Genomic DNA, 21,786 nt, shown 5'->3' on the forward strand with positions numbered 1-21,786 from the left:
TGTCTTAGCTGTCAACGAATCAAGGACAAATTCAGACGTAATCAGACTCAAAATTTAGCTCTGTTCCTCTTAATCACGTTTGGAGAAAATGTGGTTACAATGGCGAGTTACAGACTTCGTTTACTGCATAAAATGTATAGCCTTTTCTTCCGACAATGCGTGTGTATATGTGACTGATGTGTGTGTGTATGTATGTATATATTAATATATATATATATATATATATATATATATATATATATATACATATACACATACACATACATATCTATTTATATATATATATATATATATATATATATATATATATATATATATATATATATATATATAATAACGTCTCATTTGGCTCCAAACACGGGTAAAAAGTCATCCAACTTCATCGAAATACCCGTTTAACATCTGTAATAAATTTTCACTATATATATAAAAACTCCAAGAAGTACCTCATGAATTATTAAGCTACCACAACTTACCCAATCAGATCCTGTTTCACTTTCCTGCTGCGGCCATCTACGCAGCACATGTTGATAACTTGTCGGATTGGTCGAAAAACTTTATGTCTCAGCCTACAGTTACCTACTAGCCAATCGTGGAGAGCGATTTCTGGCGGCGCGCTCTTGGAATTTATTTGGTATAAAACTTTTGGCGCTATACTATTCGTGTTGCTGTCAGGTCAAGGAGGAAAGAAATACGCGGGGCTTTTTATTATAGATCTAGGTAAGTTTTTAATGTAGCATAACGTAATGGTCGTAAGCGATTGTATTATTTTTCTTCCGCAGATGTCCTGATGACTGGTCAAAATATGTTTGCGTTCTGTCTTTAAAACAGTGAAGTTGGCTGTCATTTTTCTGTGGTGCTGTGAATTATAATGACTGCTAGATTAAGTTGCGGTGTAAAGTTGATGTAGATTTGCTGCTCTTATTTATGTGCTTAGATTGTATGTTATCTAGAATGTATATCTGTCACATTAGCTCAAGTTGGCAGTGAAAGTGTCTTTTGGATCTGTTTCCTGCTGTGTAAAGCAGATGAGACCTTTCAGTCTGACACAAAGCTGATGTGGCGTTTAAGTGTTTTCTTGCTCTTCTATTGTGACAATATTCATCGGGCTCTAGCTGAAACTGGTTTGTTTATATTTGTGCACTATCCCAAAAAGCAAACTTATATTGTTTTGTTTGAATATACGTATTTATTATGTTGGGATTGTCCAGTAGAGTAGGTTAAGCAATTTGGCGGGTGACGCTTATAGAATAATTTGCTGCGTGTAGATTTGCGTTTATGTATTGTTGTATATGAACTAAACTAGCTTTCCCCTCTGTGTGCATGTTTATAGGTATTACGATTTTCCACAGCAATGCCTAGCACTAGATCTCCGATTCCTAACACTATCCAGTTCCCAAAGAAGAAATCAGCAGTTGGCGTGAAGTCCGTTGTACGGGAGAAGCAGTCGGAAAATCTTAAAGAAGCACCTTTGCCCCTTTCTCCAAAGGCTAAAGGACTGCCCCTTAGTCCTCGCAAAAGGCTTGGTATGATCTTTTGGCATATTGTATTATATATTATATTGGGTGGGCACTTTAGAGTGGCTAGCGTCTATGTAAGTACTACTTTTTTGTGCCTGTCAACTATTTAATGTCTATGCTGGACGTGTACTTGTGTCCTTAATTATGGATGATATTTTATTACGCCAACGCCTCGCTCAATGAATGGAGAGCTGAGGAGTAAACTCGCAGAGGAGGTATACTGTAATCTTGGTGATTATGGTTTGTTAATCAGATCACAAGCATTAGAAGCTGCTGTGCTTCACAGAATGCAGAACACATTTCTTGTTAACCGTCTTATTTTTATTTCACTTTTGTTGACCTGGTTATTGGGTTAATCCAAGGACCCCTTGCCACAGCCTGTGCCTTTTAATGAATTAATACTCCATTAATGCTATAAAGTGGACGTAAACGTATAGGCTTATATGCATACCTGTTTACCTAACAAGTGAATAATGTGTATGTTTAAAATATTGAATAGCTGTAGTGTATGTACAGGGCATCTGTTACACATTTCGATGTCTGTCTATACATACGTGATACAAACGTTGTGTTCATGTTTCTAGGTAGTACAGTACATGGCTAGTAATGTGCAGTTTCAAACAAGTACCATCTCCCCTTCTAACCACACCAAACTTCTGGGCATTGAAATAGACAATCTCCACTTTGATGTTCACATCTCATATACCATAAAACTAGTACACAAAAAAAATAGACTCCCTATACAGGCATAAGTCCTTTCTCTCACAAAAAGCAAGAGTCACTCTTGCACAGAGCCACCTCCTCTCAACTCTATTATACACGACACCTCCTCAACTCTTATACACGGCACCAATCTTTACCCAAATCAGACCATGTGACCTAGACAAACTAGAATCCTGCTACAATAAAATAGCCAAGTTTGCTACTAACTCAACCTATTGAACCCATCACTGTGCTGCACTAAAAGAACTTAAATGGTTTTAGCTACCACAGCTACTTAACTATCACCAGCTGGGCACAGCCTACACTATTCTGAAATATCCTGAAAAAACCCCTCATTATCCAACCTACTTACTATATACTGCAAACCGGTACCCAAGATCCAGTGCAAAATCTCTCCTCTCCATCACCAAGGCTAACACTAATGCAGGGAAAGTGCTCTACTTCTGCCCCGTTGCCAGAAATTGGAACCCTCTTCCCCTATCAGTGTCCACTGCCCCCTCCACATCCATATTCAAAAACTCCCTCAAATCGCACCTTTTGTTATGCCCTTGTTTCACATAACCCTACCCATACTACTATTAACTCCCCAAATTCCTCTCTGATCACATGCTGGAGCTCTGATCCCCTGTAGGCTTGGTCATCTGAAAGGGTACTTTTAACTGTAGAATCTTACTTGATATATTTTCTTAATGTTTAACTGCCATTGTCTTTTTACCCATGTTCTATATCTTTTACCTGGAGTGTTTTTATTAATTTCTTGTTTATATTACTATGCTCAGCATACATGATGTAACCTGTTCTGTGTAATATGCTGGATGTATTGTATTTGTAGAACTTGATGTTGGGCTTTTCTCCCCAGGCCTCTGCTGAAAATGGACCTGGTCCAGTCGGAATTTCCCAGTTAACAAATGTAAAATATTGTATTTCCTGCTTATTTAATACCAAATTAACCATTGCCTAGGAGGTAGACTGGTGCCTTTATACTTCTCTTATAAGTTCCAGATAATTGTAGGAAAACTGAGCTTTCTGATTTGTTGTGGAGAGTTCTAAGGTGCACTTGCTGTTTCATATCTAGTACGAATATTGCTGTTAAATGAGTGAAATGGTTTTGAGGGAAGGAGAGTATAGTACATGCAGTTTAAGACCTTGAGTTTTTAGGGAGTAAGCGTGAAGGGGGGGGGGTGTGCCTTTGCTATGACTGGGAGTAAGTTGGCCTTTTATTAGTGTGAGTGTTCCTAGAGTTAGTAAAGAAGCTGTAATGACAAAGATGTTTGTAAAAATGTTTGCGTTCTGCACAGAGATGGAATGCCATGTCAAGTAGACAGTGTTCAATCTTCAGCATTAATATTTGTATGTCAGTGGCTGTTCATTTTGGAAAAGGTAATCTATCTAGTATCCATCCATTTCCTACATTTTCTATTCTGTGGTGATGGTGAGTTGATCGCTATAGATCAGACTTTCTCTATTCCCAGGGATGCTTTGGCAGGTCAGTTGAGAACATATCTCTTTAGCATGTTGTGGATTTGCCTCTTCCTAGTGAGCCATACTTGGAGCCCCTTCTGCTGTAGGGGGTGACCAGGGGGCATCTTGGTTAGATGCTCAAACTTGCTTTAGAGGTATTTTGAAACTGAGTGCTCTTAAATTGCTGAGCTTCTCACTGTTTAAAAAAGTGAGAATGGGAATGCAAATATGTACAGAACATTATCCTGGAGCAAGGTCTAGTATAGTATTTTGCAGTATGGCTACTTGTGAGTGAGACCTTATGAGATGGCTTACACAATTAACCCCCAACCCACATGTACCTGGCTGTTCATGGTAAGCAACCTTCCTCTTTGGAAGGCTCTGCAATGTGTTCTCGTCCCATCATCTTTACACTTTGCGTTGAACTGGTCCAGTGTGTTTTTAAAATGACCAGGGGTACAATGTTTTAAACAATACAATACATTACAAACCATGCTGATACAACTGTAGCTGCAAATCTGCATGACTTGTATCCATTCCGTCAACCATTACATAGATCATTCAATTCCTGCCTTCTTTTTAACCTCTTTCATCTTGTCGCATGTATTGATCCCACACTTCCCATTTTTTCCTATGTAATTTGCTCCAACCCTTTTCTAAATATCCCAGTTCCAAATTTCTTTGGAGTCTATTTGAGGTATAAAAATACCTATGTAAACACTTCCAAGCAGCCGTGTATCTCTAAATGTTCTCGAAGATGTTAATAGGTTTAGACAAATTTTAATGACCACCTGTGGTATCCACGCAGGGATAAGTTGATTCACTACAGCTTTCTGGGTCACTGGATGACTTGCTAGAGGTTCTTACAAGACTATTTGAAGCCATTTTCCATGGCTTAGCCAAAGTGTGTGTGTGTGTGTGTGTGTGTGTGTGTGTGTGTGTGTGTGTGTGTGTGTGTATGTAAATTATGTATGTAAATAACTGCTTTAATCACATTGATGTCTGGGTGCGTTCTAGGGTAGTTATCATAAGCACTAAAGTTTTTTGAGACCAAGACTGGACATTTCTCAGGAGCTTGGTGTCGTGCAGTGTGGTTGTACCTTTTTAAAGGTTTGAGGTAAAAACATGCAACACTTAACTTTGTTCAGTTGATAATGGTTGCATCCTTGTGTTCCTCAAGATTCATAACTTATGAAGGTGATGAGCTATGACCCGACAAAGAAGCTGGTCAATGCTTCTCCAAAGTTTAGTGGTATTGCCAAATTAAATTGTTGCCATTGATTCGGACAGCAATATTATCTGCTGTCGATGTCATTTTTGCTCCATTACATAGTCCCAAAAATTATCTCTGCCAAATACACTGACAATGTCTAATATTGTTAAGGCTGAGATTATCTAATTTTGTTTGTGGTGGTGTGTGTTTGACAGATTGGAGGGGTGATTTCTGCAAAACTATTGTTTGCAGACAATGTGACTTTTAAAACTGAATTGGAGCTTCAGTTTTTGTATCAAATTCCTCTATTTGCTGAAGATGCTTGGGATGAAACGTGAGTATACATGAGACAGCTGTCATGGAAGCAATTGGGGGGGGTGGCAAGAATCGGAAGCTGAAAACCTGCTCCACCTCTCTGCCTTCCATCTCAGGCTAACTGCCTCTGGTATGTGGGAGGAATGGTGAAGTGCAGTCTGAAGAGGGTTAAAGCTAAAATTGGTGCATGCAACCAGCTGGCACAGTGTGGGGGGGTGGTGTGTAACAGAAGGATGCCAAATAAGCTGAAAAGTATGGTGAACAAAGCATGATAAAATACTTGTGTATGGTAGAGGTACTTGAGCAGTAACAGCAGATCAGTTGAAGTTAGATGTGATTGAGATTGTGCTTGATGGTTGGTAGGAGGTACACTGGGTCATCTAACAAATGAGGATATCCTGGTAGAAACCAAAATGACTTCAGTCTCAGACTGCCAGAGCAGATTACTGTGGTTCAGGCATATGTGGAAGAAAGCAGAAGACTGTTTTATGTGAAGAAGATTTGGGGGGGGGGGTGGGAAGAAAGAGGGAATGAGGGCATCCAACAAAGATGGATGGGTTGTGTGAGAAGACTCTCTGTAGCTAAAATTTGAGGGGTGGACTGCTGACATGTCAGCCTTACTCCACTCCCAGTGTGGACATGAATAATGATGAGATGAATAGTCTGGGTGCCAATCCATGTTTAAGCCTGCAGCAGGGTGCACATAAAAGAAAACAATATGTAAACGAGAATTGTTCTACAATACTACATTTTTACCTGCCTTTTTTCCACTCCTTCCCCAATTAGGATTGAAAACTGACTGTTGTAATGGGAATAGTGGTTTGGGGAGGAATAAAATGGGAAATACAGTTCATGGTTTTTTTAACAGCAGTGTTGCAGAGGGTTTTTAGCTATGAGGTCCAGAGAGCACTGCCGATTAGTACTGTGGTGATGGGGAGGAATGCAGAGAGCTATGCTACACCTATTGCCTTGTGCAATGTTCTAAAAATGGGGGAATGATGCTTGACAGGTGCAATATGGGTATTCTCACTCAATGTTGAGTGGGCTTTTTTTTTTTTTTTTTTTAGCTGAAGGTTAAAATTGTCACTATGTGCTCAAGTTTGCTTAGAGAATTGTCATAGCGGTACAATTTGTAGTGATTTGTGTTCATGACTTTGAAGTATTTTCTCGGTTTAACCTGTCTCTTCCATTTCAGGAGATGACAACTTATGCAATATTCCCCAATCCTTACAGTGCTCCCCACCAAAGCAAGTCATGAAAGAAAACAACATATTGTCTACTTTACCCCCAAAAGGACGCAGACTGGTATTTGAAAATGTAGGGGTGCTGGATGGATCTCCGAAAAAGACTTCAGCTGAGACCTCTCCTCCCAGGAAAGGACTTGAAACTCCACAGCCAGACAGAAAATCCCCATGCATGAAGCTATTTAAGCAGGATAGTAAGTATCGGTCAAGTATGCAAGATGTATACTGTCCCGGCTTCGTTCATTTGTGTACAGTGTTTCTGAAAATATGCTGAATAAGTCTGTTGCATTTTTCTCTGGTTAGTCAGAGCTGATGCTTCCTGTGGGGATCAGGATGGGAGAAATGAATTTAAAACCACTATAAAGTTATTTTAACCAAAGCAATGTGTTGTATCATTGGTACAAAGATGACTCTGACATTGGGTGCGCACACACATACTGCAAAAAACTGAATGGCACCTGGTGACTGTTTTATTGTAACAGTCTAACCTTTTATAAAAACATGCAGTTTTTTTTTTGGTATTTACATACTGAAGTATTTCCAACATGATGGCTTTATTCACATCAGCTATTTGTATGAAATGTCTCCAGAGAACGTGGAGTGTGGTTTGTTTTAATTCTAATACAATAACTGTCTCTACAGGTAACTGTTACCAGCAAATAAAACGGGCCCTAAATACAGCTATTCCAGAGCGACTGTTATCAAGGGAGAATGAGACAGAAATTATCAACCATTTTTTAAAGGATCATGTGTCTGGCAAAAAACCTGGCAGCTTATATATCTCTGGAGCGCCAGGAACTGGCAAAACTGCTTGCCTTACCACCATACTAAACAACTTCAAAGTAAGTTCCATGGTGTGCTTTTGTGTGTTCAGTTTTTATGGTACATGTGAATATTCATTGGTTGGCTTGGTTTAATGTGATAAAATTGTTCTGGTACTGTCTGTCAGCTAAACCTTTAGTCCATGGGATATAACATGTTGGGTGTGTACCACACTTCCTCACACTGCTTGCACCTGGAATCACTGGTATGCAGTCTTTCAGACTTCTGGTTTTGCACAGTCTTTCAGACTTCTGGTTTTGCACAGGAGTTTGGACTGTCTGCACTTCTAGGTGTATGCTTTTTAGGAGCCAAATTAAGGAGAGCATGTACATTTACATCACCCTCCTCTCTGGTCACACATTGGTTACTGAATACTTGTCTTAACTGCCATGAGACTTACTGATTAGTCTGGTCACACATTGGTTACTGAACTTGTCTTAACTGCCATGAGACTTACTGATTAGTCTGAGATGTATTTAACTTGAACGAATTCTGTTAATTTAGGGTTCAGTAAAATGGGTGTAATTACTATGCATCATGGGCTGCAGTAATTATGTGGAGGGATGATTGGTATGTACTAGCTCATGTCACATCAGTTTGTACTTTGTGTGGGGAACTGGGCTGTAAGGAGAATAAAGGAAGAGGAATTCTTAGTCGCAGTTACCTGGGATTTGATGATTGACAACCCTGGTTTGTTTTTGCAATGGATGGTCTGAATCGCTCTCATGTCTTCGTATATTGGCTGTGCCCCCCCCCCCCCCCCCCCATGTATAGTGCCTCTCTCTAGGCAAGGTCAGTGTACTCAAATTACTTGCACGCATCTCTTAAGTAGGATCACTCAGTGAGAAGCCTAAGCAAAAAGTTGTTCTTTATAGCCTTTAATATTGAAATTTGTACTTAACTGAAATGTAGTTCAGAGCAGCGAAAGCAGCCCTGCAATGCAGGATTTCAAAGTCTACCATTCCTTTAGCAAGAATGCTGAATTGGACATTGAACCAAGTGGGAGGTGTATCTGTGTTCCTAAGGAACCAATTCTTGTAGTGAACAAAATCTAGTATTGCATAGTAGCCAACTACTGTATCTCCTGTATGGCATCATACCATGAGATGTAAACTGACAATCCCCACCATAGAACCAAACTCTCATTGGATAACTTCAAATAAGCCCTGTAACTAGGGAACCTATGCCACCATGATCGGTTATGTGCAGAAATTCCTGGATTTCATTAATGCGGAGTCCTTTGATCAACTAGTTCTAGTCCAGTGAGGGTCTCAAGTAGACTTGGTCCTCATGAATATAGCAATCTGTGTGCTCTGAGCCAGTAGGTGCTGTATAATGGTCAGCTGTCAGTCTCCAAGCTAGCACTTGGTCTTCAGTCTGTAAAGCATAGTACCAAGTTTAAGAACAAATCCATTTTGTGGAACCCCTGTATAAAACTATAGCATGAGAGAAACTTGGCCCATAAAAACTTCCAGCTTCATCAGCTGGAGAGAGCTCAAAATCCACAAATTCTAAGTCAAACTAAATCATTCAAGAGCATTTGTGCCAAGGATGACCATAAGCTGCCTTTGGCATGTCCAAAACCTAAATTAACAGCTGATGCTTGAAGGCAATAACTGAATGTCACATACGGTTTCTGAGGATATTGCCTACATTTGGCAGATAAATTGAGCTTTATCCCCTCCCCCCAAATTACCTTCAGCATTTTGGCATGTTTACTCCACTCCCCTCTCAAAACTGACTGTCGGAAGTGCTCTGTCTGGGGCTAATGTGCCAGGTTGTAGTTTTGTCAGTATCAAAACAGTGCCTGGCTGACTTATTACATCTTTCATTCTCTGCCTCTCAAATTCATGCCAGTAGGAGAACTACTTCAGTTGTACCACTCTGCAAAGTGGGACCCATCACTCACCCAGGCAACTGTAGAACTACTGGCCGCCTCAGCCTTATCTATGGGGCAATGGAGCTTGTCACTAAGGACACCCACAAGATGAGACACACAAGCAGTTTTGTTTTAAAGGCAGATCCTGCCTCTTAAAATGGTGGACTTTTTGAACAAGTCAGTAAGGTATCATTTGGTTTACAAAGGATACCTAGGCTCTGCCATAGCCTTTAATACCATTCACACTGGCATCATGGATACGTTAATCCATTTAAATGTAAACTCTTATGTTACGCGCTAGATGGCAAATTGGCTCACTGATGTAACACTACCAGACTGGGTTCTGCAAGTGTACTCTTTCTTATAGTTACATGTGGTGTCTCTTGGGGACTGGCCCTGGGACCACTTCTCTTGGGTATCTACTTGGTGAAAGCAAGTACCAAAGGCCTCTGGCAAAATAAGTTTGGACTGCAAACTGGGGTCAGTACCAAGATGACCTCATTCTCCAGGAGGGTCTAAGCTGTGCCAACAGGTGATGCTGAGAACACTACCTCAAACTAAATGCCAAAAATGCAGGATTGTGTCCTTTGCAGACTGGCACTCCTGTTCCTATCACATAGTTGACATACCCTCTTAAGGCACCCCCTCTTAAAATGGACTTGGACAGCTTCACTATGAATTATCCCATTTGACCACTGAATTTGTTGGAGCAAACTTTTTATATAACCAGATAAATCCTCGGACATGCTTCTAGATCCCAATGGAGTCATTGTCCCATCTACTCCCTTATCAGAGCAAACTTTTTATATAACCAGATAAATCCTCAGACATGCTTGTAGATCCCAATGGAGTAATTGTCCCATCTACTCCCTTATCGGACCAATAATAGAATATAATGTCCTATTTTGGTATTTATTTAGCTAGGCATATGACCCATCTTGAAAGACAACAGTATTCCCTTATTGGGGGATTGAAGATGCGTCTTCCCAAAGTTACCTTGGCTTCCTTGAAATTCTCACTTTTTGTAGGAAACCAATCTCTGCCCTGCCTACAGAGCCTTGAAAGATCCATTCCATTTCTATGTAACCTGCTACACATCCACAAAAGGTAATATCACCCTAAACACCTGCTCAGCAGAATTAAACTACCACTGAAACACAGGACATGCTAGTAGGATGGGGAACTTGCTCAGCGAAAGTCTCTGAATGGACTAAGGTAAAGCTGAGTAGATTCATTATCTGTGCGGCATTGATTCACATCTTGGCAAATTGGAGGTCTGATTGCTGGCTAGACTATAAACGATGGTAGAAAGACAAACTGCAAAAAGATCCAAAATCACACAAGGAATGCTGAGAACAAATCACTTTATGACGCAAAGCTTTCAGGTATAAACCCTTTCTCAATACTAAATACATACATTTACACAAAGCAACTGCTTTTATACAGGCCTAGTGGTCATGTGACTGCAGCCAAAGTCACATGACCTATTCAAATGTGCAATTTAAAAAATTATTTAAAGAAACATACTGCAAAAAAGCATTTGTCAAAGCATTTGTCAATAAAAATGGTTACACATATGCATATATATGATCAAATTTCATAACAATATAAATCTAATTCTAGCACATAAATATACTTAATCATAAGAATATAAAAATATAAAAATGTATATATATACCTATATGTTTAATACAAACTCTAGAAACATTAAAACATAGGTGTACACATACATGTACACAACAAATGCACACATTAACATCAATGTATAAACATACTAATGTGCACAAGTTAATAAAAACATCATTTCAACCTACGTTGTAATCCAACAAGAATGGGTTTAATGCTTACTGTACTGTTAAGGCCAGGAGGACTATCAGCTCCCAAAGCGTACTATCCATTGATATTCTTTAGTTTCAAGAAAATTATTAATATCACCACATCTAAGTGAGGGAATCACCAAATCAATAACTCTAAATCTAAATGTATGTCTGTCCCCACAAGTCTCAATATGCTTATACAAGGCATTCTGAGTATACTGCCTCCTGATTTCCGACTTGTGTTCAATAATCCTGTCCTTGAGTCTACGTGTAGTCTTACCAATGTAGTATGCAGGACATACAGAACATGATGCCATGTACACCACATTGGTAGTAGTACAAGTAGCTCTTACAGAAAATGTGTATGTATGATGTGTGATCGTATGCACATAACTATTAGATTCCACATATCTGATCAAGTCTGAACAACAGGAGCAGTTTAGACATGCATATGTACCAAAATTAAATGTAGAGTAGATGGATCTATCAAAGCATAAATTCAAGGAAGGGCGGAAATCTTTGTAGCATAACATACTTTTGAGGGTTTTCATATTCCTATAGCTGAAGAATGGCTTATCACTTAACAATTTTGTAAGCTCAGGGGAAGCCATTAAAATAGGCCAATACTTATAGATAGTGCGTTTAACAAGGGATACCTTACTTGCAAAACCAGTCACATATCTAAATCTTTGCACAGTAGAGTTTACAACTTGATTTACCACAACATCAGGGTTCGTAAGATTATAATTCCTGAAATATGGGGCATATAATGAATGCCTATTAGATACCTGATTCTTCATCTCATTTAAAATAGACAATGCATAACCACAATCAACAAAATCCTTAAATGTGTCATTTAACTGTTTATTGAAGACCATGTCATCTGTGTTGAGCCTACTCACTCTAATGAACTGAGACTTAATCACACCTCGAAAGACATGCGGGGCATGCATGCTGTCCGCATGCACATATCTACCCACATATGTCTCCTTCTTAAAAACAGAAGTGCCCAATATTCCATCCTTGCAAAAAATGTTAACATCAAGGAAGGAAGCCTCTTTACTAGTAATGGTCGACTTAAACTTCAAAAACGATGTTGTGTTATTCAAGTGTACACGATATTCTTCTAAACTGTCCCTAGATCCATTCCAAATTAAAAAACAATCATCAACAAACCGTTGATAGAACACAACCCGTGTGTCAAAAAATTTTTTTCCATCATGTAAATTATCTAATTCCCACTGATGCAGTACAAGATTTGCATATGTATTGGCCACGGGGGTGCCCATGGCGACCCCGTTGACTTGCAAATACGGTTGTTGATTAAAAATAAAAACATTATGGCTAAGTACTAGGTCCAACAATTGACATATATTTTGAATAGAATCACTTACTAAAGATTTTTCAGTAGTCAAAAACTTCCTGATGGACTCTATGCCATACGAATTAGGGATAACAGTAAACAACGATACAATGTCTAAGGTAACAAATAGAAAATCATTCAGATTACATGGTTTACTGTAATACCACTTTGAAAGTTTGGAGAGAAAATCACCAGTATCTTTCAAAACATAATTACATTTATCCAAAAAAGGAAACAATTGTTTCTGAAGGTAAACTGAAACAGGTTCGGTTACCCACCCATCGCCAGAGACAATGGGTCTCATGGGAGGGTCTGACAAACACTTATGTATTTTGGGAAGTCCGTATAACTGAGGTATAGATGGACAGGGTACAGAAAAAAAGTTAAATAATTCCAAACTAATATTATTATTAAATTGCATGTCATAAACATGTAAATTAACGTCAGTAATATGTTTCTTTACATCCAGAAAACTAATTTTTTTAAAGGACAAAGTATCCATTACTAGCTTATCCATTGATGAATTATAGCAAGCTCTATCCATAATCACAATGCTTCCACCCTTATCTGCCTGCTTAATAATGATTTCACTATTCCTTTTAAGATTCTGCAAGGCAAGATGTTGCTCATAGGTTAAATTATAAGTAAATTTTCTATCACAGACATTAAACTGTTGCCTAAAATCAGCTTCACAGACATTGCAAAAAGCAGTAGTAATAGGTGTATTCACAGGTATAAAAACACTACGTTTTCTAGGAATGTTATTAGAAACAGTACTAACATTAAACAAAATTTTTAAATTTAAATTTCTCACAAACATTTTCAAGTCGGTAATAATATCAACTAAATCTAAACTAGTCATAGGTATAAAGCTCAGCCCTTTTGAAAGAAGGGACACATGGGAGTCACTCAAAACAAAAGATGAGAGGTTTAAAATACCCCTCACTACTTGCGGGCATTCTTGCCCTGTCTCGACGGACTGTCGTACTTGCGTTTCATTGAGGAAGTCTCTTGCTTCATCAATAATGGTTCCCTCTTGTTTAAAGAGTCCTGCACACGTTCCGGTTTCTCTAACTGAAACCGCTTCTCTGTGAAGTTTAAAGTCGACTGATGCATTTTTTTACTAGCATGCTGCACATCCGGTACCAAGTTCAGGGTAGCAGTTGATGAGGTGTCCATAGCGGACGTCATTACAGCGTCAGTGTTCACGCTACTAGAAGAGGCAATAGTTACAGACTCAGAAGGAGTTAAAGTGACAGTGTCTGTTTGTACAGAATTGGCGCCAACAGTCAAATTTGAATCAAAGGGCTGAAATACATCTAGTGCCCTAATAGAAGTACCAGCAAAAGTTTTTGCATTGTGATTTTTATTAGATGTTACCATAGTTGATTCTCGTGGGTCATTCCTGGGCCAAGAGAAGATATGACCCACTTTAAAATCATTAATGTCTCGAAAGTTTTCTTTTCTTAACTAATTCAAGCTTGTCATCTAATTCACGAAATTTAATGAATAGATGGTTATATTTAGATGACATCTCTGAAAAACATACAAGTGATTTCAGCTCTTCATCTAACTTAATAATTTCAGTCTTTAAATCTTGCTCAACAGACATAAAATGCTCATTCATTAGTGACATATAGTCTAAGCTTAGCTTCAAATTCATTTGCTGCCACCTTTTGAGGAGTTCAGGGTACACATTCCCATAGGATGGCATTTTCAATATTCTTAGTCCACGAGGGACTATCCCCATTTTAAGGTATGCAGAGAAGCTAAACCTCTGCCACTGAAAACGCTTGTATGAACCAACTTTACGTTCAAGCAATGCAATTTTGTAGTTAAAAGTATCAATGTCACCTTTAGAAGGTTCTGTATGTCCTGCATACTACATTGGTAAGACTACACGTAGACTCAAGGACAGGATTATTGAACACAAGTCGGAAATCAGGAGGCAGTATACTCAGAATGCCTTGTATAAGCATATTGAGACTTGTGGGGACAGACATACATTTAGATTTAGAGTTATTGATTTGGTGATTCCCTCACTTAGATGTGGTGATATTAATAATTTTCTTGAAACTAAAGAATATCAATGGATAGTACGTTTGGGAGCTGATAGTCCTCCTGGCCTTAACAGTACAGTAAGCATTAAACCCATTCTTGTTGGATTACAACGTAGGTTGAAATGATGTTTTATTAACTTGTGCACATTAGTATGTTTATACATTGATGTTAATGTGTGCATTTGTTGTGTACATGTATGTGTACACCTATGTTTTAATGTTTCTAGAGTTTGTATTAAACATATAGGTATATATATACATTTTATATTTTTATATTCTTATGATTAAGTATATTTATGTGCTAGAATTAGATTTATATTGTTATGAAATTTGATCATATATATGCATATGTGTAACCATTTTTTTATTGACAAATGCTTTTTTGACAAATGCTTTTTTGCAGTATGTTTCTTTAAATAATTTTTTAAATTGCACATTTGAATAGGTCATGTGACTTTGGCTGCAGTCACATGACCACTAGGCCTGTATAAAAGCAGTTGCTTTGTGTAAATGTATGTATTTAGTATTGAGAAAGGGTTTATACCTGAAAGCTTTGCGTCATAAAGTGATTTGTTCTCAGCATTCCTTGTGTGATTTTAGACTATAAACGATCCACTGGATTGTATGCTTGGCATGAACCTATTGATTGAATAACGTCACTCAAGGGCTGTGATTCATTGACAGAAAAATATTTTAGTAGATGAATGCAGATGGGAAAAAATCAATTTTTTATTTATTTTTTTAGAGTACTGTGAGCAACACTAGAACTATCTGTATTAATTGCATGTCAATGAGGAATTCCCAGTCTATATTCTTGAGGATTGCAGAGGAGCTGATGGGCAAACAAGAAGTGAAATCGCTAGGAAAGGAGCTTATTAGGAAATTGGAGAAACACTTGACGTCTGAGGGGCCAATGCTGTAAGTACTGGTAGTAAACTAGTCTGTCCAGACAGTATAGTCTTATTCCTAGTCTTCTGTGCTGGTGCCTTGAATATAAAATTGACCAGCTGTTCTCCTTGAACTGTCACTGCACTGAACTATTTTAATTGCACTTTAACACTTTTGTCAAACTGAGCTTAGTGTCTAAACTGTGTACTGTTGCTGTATTTCAGATGGCTAGGGAACTGCTAATAAGCACTATATATTGCTGTTGCTTTTTATCTAATTCTGATATAGCCCCCTCTTGGGTGTGGCATGGGTCTTCACATATTACTTGATGACATTTTATTACCCATTTCCAGTGGCTGGGCTAGTGGAGCAAGAATGCATTTCCCCTTTGTCCATGGATCTTGAAAGTTGAATAAGAACCAAGGATTGCAGCTTTCATGTCACTGGGGAATTTTGGAGGTTTTTGCTCAACTTTCTTGCGAGATGGTGTTGATCACACCACTGAAGCAGTACCTGGCACATCAAATTGCACCTCCTGTATTGACTTGACTGCTTATGTCACCTGGTTTCTGAGGTCAGATATACATAGAGCTAAATCTTCCTGTCTGAACCTGAGCAGACATCCCATCCTGCAGTTGAGTAGTTCAGTGCCCAGCTTGATAGTTGTATCCAGGGCAGCTGTTGTGGCTCTCTTCCTCTGTGCTCTAGAGCTGGTACTAGCTAGCTACATGGCACTAGCTAGCTACACATGTATATTCCTAACATTAGATTTTGAAAGCTGAAATACTTAAGTTTCCCACTTTAAATCTCCTGTTAACTTTAAGCTTGTGACTCTGACAACTCAAGAGAATTTTAAATGTATGATCTCCCAAGGAAACATTTCATTTGGAGTCCAAAATTGCAGGCCGTTTTAAGTAGTAACGGTCCGTATTGTTTTTTTTGTTTTTTTTTTTTTTTTTGTAAAACTAGTATGATCTGAATTTTGAGTCAACGTGTGCTATCAAAGAAAACTCTGATTTTTTTGTTTGTCTGCGTGTATCTGTATACACATGTAAAAATGGCTGTATCATTTTCTGTTGATGCCAATAGAATTAACTCCCATCTCAACCCCTTTCTGTTTTTGTGAACAGCTTGCTGATACTAGATGAAATGGACCAACTTGATAGTAAAGGGCAGGATGTCCTGTACACTGTATTTGAATGGCCCTGGATTCCACGGTCTAGACTGGTACTTATAGGTAAGTAGCTCGTCTGTGCTTGGGTGTGGATGACTTAACTAGGTACCTAGATTGATCTACTGATTCTCCCCAATGCATGCTGGGTTGAATTTGTGAGATGCAAACAAGATATTGGAAAGATTTTTAGCTAGTTGTATTTGCTTTTGATGTTGGCTAGCTATTCATATCTATTTCATGGTATGGATCTCTTACTTTTGCACTGTAAATTTTAAGTGGTTTTTTTTTTTTTTTTTTTTTTTTTTTTGGTCACCTGTAAACTAAAAGGAGGTGAGGTAAAGTGGTAATTCTCTATGGACTAAAGATATGGCCTGTATTTGTGTTAGAGGAGGAAGTGCTCTTGGTACAATAAGTTATAGATGTCCAGTAGATGTATGCAGCCTCAGTTTTACTGGGATCTAGACTGAACTGGTGGGTGAGACTGTGTAGTATTCTGTAAGGTTAGGTCAATTAAAGTTTAATGTCTGAACAAAGTCCAGGTGTACATGTTGAAAGCAGTACTGTCTTGTGTGCCATTTTGGTGGTGCAGTCTTGGGTTTAGTAGTTGGACACTTGTGTCTATTGACCTTTTTATGAAGCATTTTTAGTTGGAGCTGTGTTGCAGGCTTTTTCAGTGAGTGCTGTATTCAACACAAGTCCAGCATCTTACTATTTTTAAATCCCAAGATCCTACCATGAGCTGACCCAAGAATATGTTAAATAACAGCAATTTGTAGTTGACAATTGGTCATTTTGTTGCATTTTCTTTGGAATACAGTTAACTCTGGCAGTAACAAGTTTCCGGACTTTTCGTTCAGGGGCAGCATGGCTTTTTCCATGTACATATTCTGGTGTGAGGGTTGTCAGTGTTGAATATTAGCGTGGTGGCTAAAGATGCCTGAGCTTTTACTATCTTGTTGGGTCTTCAATAGTTTTGTGAGCAGTGAAAGAGGATTGTAAATCCATTATGCCAATTTAAATTCTATTTGTAGAATACAGTTAACTGCTGGAGGTGAGGGTATGAGTTCTAGAAGAATCAAATGATAGTACTAGTGATGGGGAGTGCAGTGGCTACTTAAATTCTTGGTAGCCCTGAGTCTAGTCTGAATCCATTTGTCTTAAGTGGTACAGTTAGAATATTTAGCTGGTTACACAAACTGAATAACTTGAGTTGTTTTTTTAATCTATTCATTCTTTAACCTGGAAGGTAAAAGCAAGTATGTACTTCCAGTATTAGGCTATAACTGGCTTACAAGACTATCTAGAAAACCTTGAACAAGCTTTTATGCTAAAGTAAAAAAAAAAAAAAAAAAAAACACTGAAAGCAGTTCTCTTTCTGCTCTGGCTAAAAGTAAGGCTGACACTTTCTCCTTGTAAATCCATTTTAATGTAGCCTCCTTTTCTGGCAATAAAATGAGGGCAAATACAATCAGCACTTCTTAAGGTTAAAAAAAATTCTAATTGAAATTTCTAACTACAGCATTGCTTCATGTGACTGGACACCACTAGTATAATACACTTCTGTAACTTTCAGTCCCCCTTCCTAATGTAGGCAAAGGGGGATCGTGAGTTATATTATGTTGGTAAAGGTCTTTTGAGAGTGTTTTGGATGCTGAATAGATAGGGTGGCCACACACTAGGCTAATGTGGATGCTGAATAGCATAGGGTGGCTACTCTGCTAAACTGGATAGGTAAACTGTCCCTTGAGTGGCTTTGTCTTGCAGGACACTAGTGACCAGAATGGTGTGATGTAGCTTGGTATTCAAACATCTATATTTATAGATGCCTGGTTTGAACAGTAAGCAGAGTGTCTAATTTCCAAATGTGGGGTGGGATAGACCTTAAGGAGAGCAGGTAAAATTAGTATGGTGGACATAATGTTTCTGGAGGACAGGATCATTGGGTAAAACACAAGCTGAGGGGGAATGCATCTAGACAAGACTTGACTGGCAGTGAAACTTGTACTGAGCAGGTTGTGATAAGACACAATGCGATGTCAGGCTGTTTGGCTGGGGTGTGGGCTCCTAAAGTCGATATTTAACTTAATAGTGAATACCATTTTTAAGATTTCTGCATACAGTTCTGAAGGCCTTGCAACAAATGTGACAGGATGGTGAAAGGTGTAGCTATCCTCACGTGCAAGGCTGTATAGGTATTGGGCAAATTACCTTTTGGAAGAGGGGAACTGTGGGAGTTAAGGCATAAACTCTGGTATTTTCGAGGAGGGGGAACTTCTCGCAAAAGTGCCAACCACTGTTCAGTATAATGTAGGTGTGCATTAGTGCCAGGCTTGAGACTAATTTACTCTGCAGTCACCATTGTGCAGTTATTGGCTTCTACCAGAAGACTGCAGGTATCCCGGGAATTTCTCCTTTCCAAGAGCTGCATTATAGTTGGTGTATTGTGTGCAGGGAGGGTTACCCCCCCCCCAAAAAAAAAGCTTTTAATTTTATGTGATCACAAATCGGTCAGTACCAAGACTGACCCTCATATATATGTGGACCCCCTATATACTTATATGCACATCTGTTGTGTGGTTATGCCTTGTAGTGTACTATAGGTTTAGGAAATTGTCCAGAACCAGGTTACTTAGAGTAAAAGGTAACAATTGGACCCTTTGTATTTCATTTAACCATTTTCACCATTTTTATTTAGGTTGGTGGTTCTATACTAATTTTGTAGACACTAGTAGCATACCTCTTAGTACAGATTTTTACACTGTCTAGATTTTTGTTTGTTGGACTTTTTATCGTAAAATCATGTTTTTCTGGCCAATTATTGGCAAGTCATTAAATATTGACAGAATGAGACATTTAAATTTCAAGAGTTCATACCCTTCAGAAATTGCCAAACAATCTGTTCTATCAACTTCCTACGTTTGTAAGAGAAATTTTTAAATTGTCCCTATATTTGGGCCTTTGCACCCCCCCCCATTATGGTTTTGCCCAGATTTTTTGTTTTAAGAAGTTGAGAGGCATGTCTAGTAGTTCTGTAAAAGGTTTGGTTTGTTAAACATGATTTAAAGAAAGTAAGTTTTTATAAATGATACATTATGGATGGAGTACGTTTAGTTAATGATGCAGTTTTCTTATTGGCTCGTTGAGGTCAGTCCTCCCACAAACACCCACTTAATTGGGTAATTTGTCTTATTTTGACTTGTAGGCTTTGAGGTTTTATTTTGGGTGAACTGGTTTGTGGGTTCTTTTGTGTTGTACTTTTTTATTTTTGGTTGGGGGGGGAACTAATGCTGATGCAAGTAGCAGTGTCTTCGTATATTTACGGATGAATAAATGCTTTTATTATACCTTATTTTTAGACCTTTTTTTCAGAGTTGAGTAAGAATTTGAAAGATTTCTTAATGTACTACTTCCTTTTGTAGGAATTGCAAATGCTTTGGATCTTACAGATCGAATCCTTCCTAGACTGCAGGCCAGGCCAAAATGTAAACCTCAACTTCTCAATTTCTCACCTTATACTCGCGAACAGATAATTGCAATTCTACAAGACAGATTGAAGCAGGTGAGCGATCCTTTCCATGCTTTTAATACTTGGTGGTATAGACTCCTCCATTATGGTGGATGGACAGCAATGACTATTTTTGTAACACTATAATTTTGATAGGTTGAAGAAGAATGTCTGTTAGTGATTTTAAATTGGTCTGAAGTACTACCACCTTATCCCTGAATTAGTGCAGCTGACCTAAAATTTGGGGTTGTCAGATTGTGTTCTAGCAGAGTCTTGGGTATGTAGTGAGCTGTTTCTTTCATTTTCTGTATATGTAGCATCTGTTGCAGAAGCATTTTGTTTTTCTTGAGCACGAACTTTAGTTTTCCTTACCTCTGTCCTGACTCTCCCTTTTCTGGTGGTGTTTTAGTAGAGGTCACTAATGCTTTGATTTCAGCAGTGCTAACTCTCAGCCTTCTTTCAGGCAGGTATTCTAGTTTTTTAATTGTTGAAGCTCACTTGTTGCAATTATTTGGTTGGAAACTGATTGAAATACCAAGTTATTGAATCTGTTTTAACCTTCTTTGAGCACCAAACAGAAGATCATAGCCTTCTTTCCTTCATGTTCTAGTTGGCAAGCTGGCTGTAAATGCACTTGTTTCAATGGACCATATCACTTTTATTTTTAAGGTGTCAGGTGATCCGATACTTGAAAATTCTGCTATTCAGTTTTGTGCCAGGAAGGTTTCGGCTGTTTCAGGAGATGCACGAAAAGCACTGGATGTCTGCAGGTACTGCACTGACTCGTACTGTTGCTTCAGATGGAATGAATACACATGTCTTTAAAGCTGACACTTGGGTAGCTCCGTTTTCTAGCCAGCAGTGGGTGAAATCATGGCAGGGTTTTATATACAGAACAGGTACACCCAGTGCTGCCATGGAACTGCGATATTGTGTAATATGTATCCCGAACATGTTCTTTTGGTAGTTATATTATACTTGCCCCTTTTATCTAGTGTTAGTAAGGTGACGTGTGTGGTGTCCTTGCATTCAGTAGGCAGATCAAACCAGATGCATGTTTTGGCACAACTGTGGGGGGGGGGGGCGTGTAGCACCTTTGATTGCTACCACACAGGAGCTGTTTTGGGTAATGCTTCAACCTTTGCAAGTGGGGAAAGGTAATGTGCCATTGAAATTTGTCATTTTTTTGTCTTAATTTTGTTGTCTTGTTCTAATTATCACACAGAATAAATGGACAAAGCTATCTGAACTTATGAGAAATGTGTTTTTTTTTTTTTTTTTTTTTTCTCCTAGGAGAGCTGTTGAAGTTGTGGAATCTGATGTAAAAAGTCAGACTGTCCTCAGGCCATTATCTGATTGTAAGTTGTTTGCAAAGTAATATTCCTTTTATACTTGCCTTTGTTTCTAGTGTCTCAGTGTTAGTGGGCCACATTGTCTACCTACATAATGTAACCTTAATTTCCTATTTTGGTGCAAGGCTGCTTCTGCATTAATGGAACTTCTGGAGTTAATGAAACCTAGAAGATGTTTGCCGCTGCAGTACTTGTCAAAAAAAAAACTTTGTATGTCCTCTTTCATGGTATCAACTCTTGTCTTAATAAAACCCCAGAAAATTGGGGGGGGGGGTAGTTGTACCTCTTTGTACTGAGCACAGTTAGAGGGGAACAAGCAGAATGAAGGAGTGCATCATTGAGGGTGATAGGTTCTAGAAGTAATGCTTCCACTCCCCATGGTCTTGGTCAGCCTGCACCTTGAGTACTGTGTGTAGTTAGTCTAAAAGGAAATGTATATTGGGGCTAAGG

General features: G+C 38.6%; 1 protein-coding gene across 1 annotated transcript in view; it reads left to right on the plus strand.

Annotated features, from left to right (window-relative positions):
- Positions 1-604: 604 nt before the first annotated feature.
- CDC6 (cell division cycle 6) overlaps positions 605-21,786 on the plus strand; it is a 30,174-nt gene continuing 8,992 nt past the window's right edge. The window contains exons 1-9 of the mRNA XM_044055018.1: positions 605-720; positions 1,334-1,526; positions 6,428-6,670; positions 7,119-7,318; positions 15,163-15,335; positions 16,436-16,542; positions 19,899-20,038; positions 20,654-20,754; positions 21,278-21,342. Coding sequence (XP_043910953.1) covers positions 1,355-1,526; positions 6,428-6,670; positions 7,119-7,318; positions 15,163-15,335; positions 16,436-16,542; positions 19,899-20,038; positions 20,654-20,754; positions 21,278-21,342 — 1,201 coding nt within the window. The 5' untranslated portion in view covers positions 605-720; positions 1,334-1,354. The remainder of the gene's footprint in view (positions 721-1,333; positions 1,527-6,427; positions 6,671-7,118; positions 7,319-15,162; positions 15,336-16,435; positions 16,543-19,898; positions 20,039-20,653; positions 20,755-21,277; positions 21,343-21,786) is intronic.

This window comes from Protopterus annectens, chromosome 13.part0, assembly GCF_019279795.1.
Source record: "Protopterus annectens isolate FY-2018-M chromosome 13.part0, PAN1.0, whole genome shotgun sequence".
Taxonomy (NCBI): Eukaryota; Metazoa; Chordata; order Ceratodontiformes; family Protopteridae; genus Protopterus; species Protopterus annectens.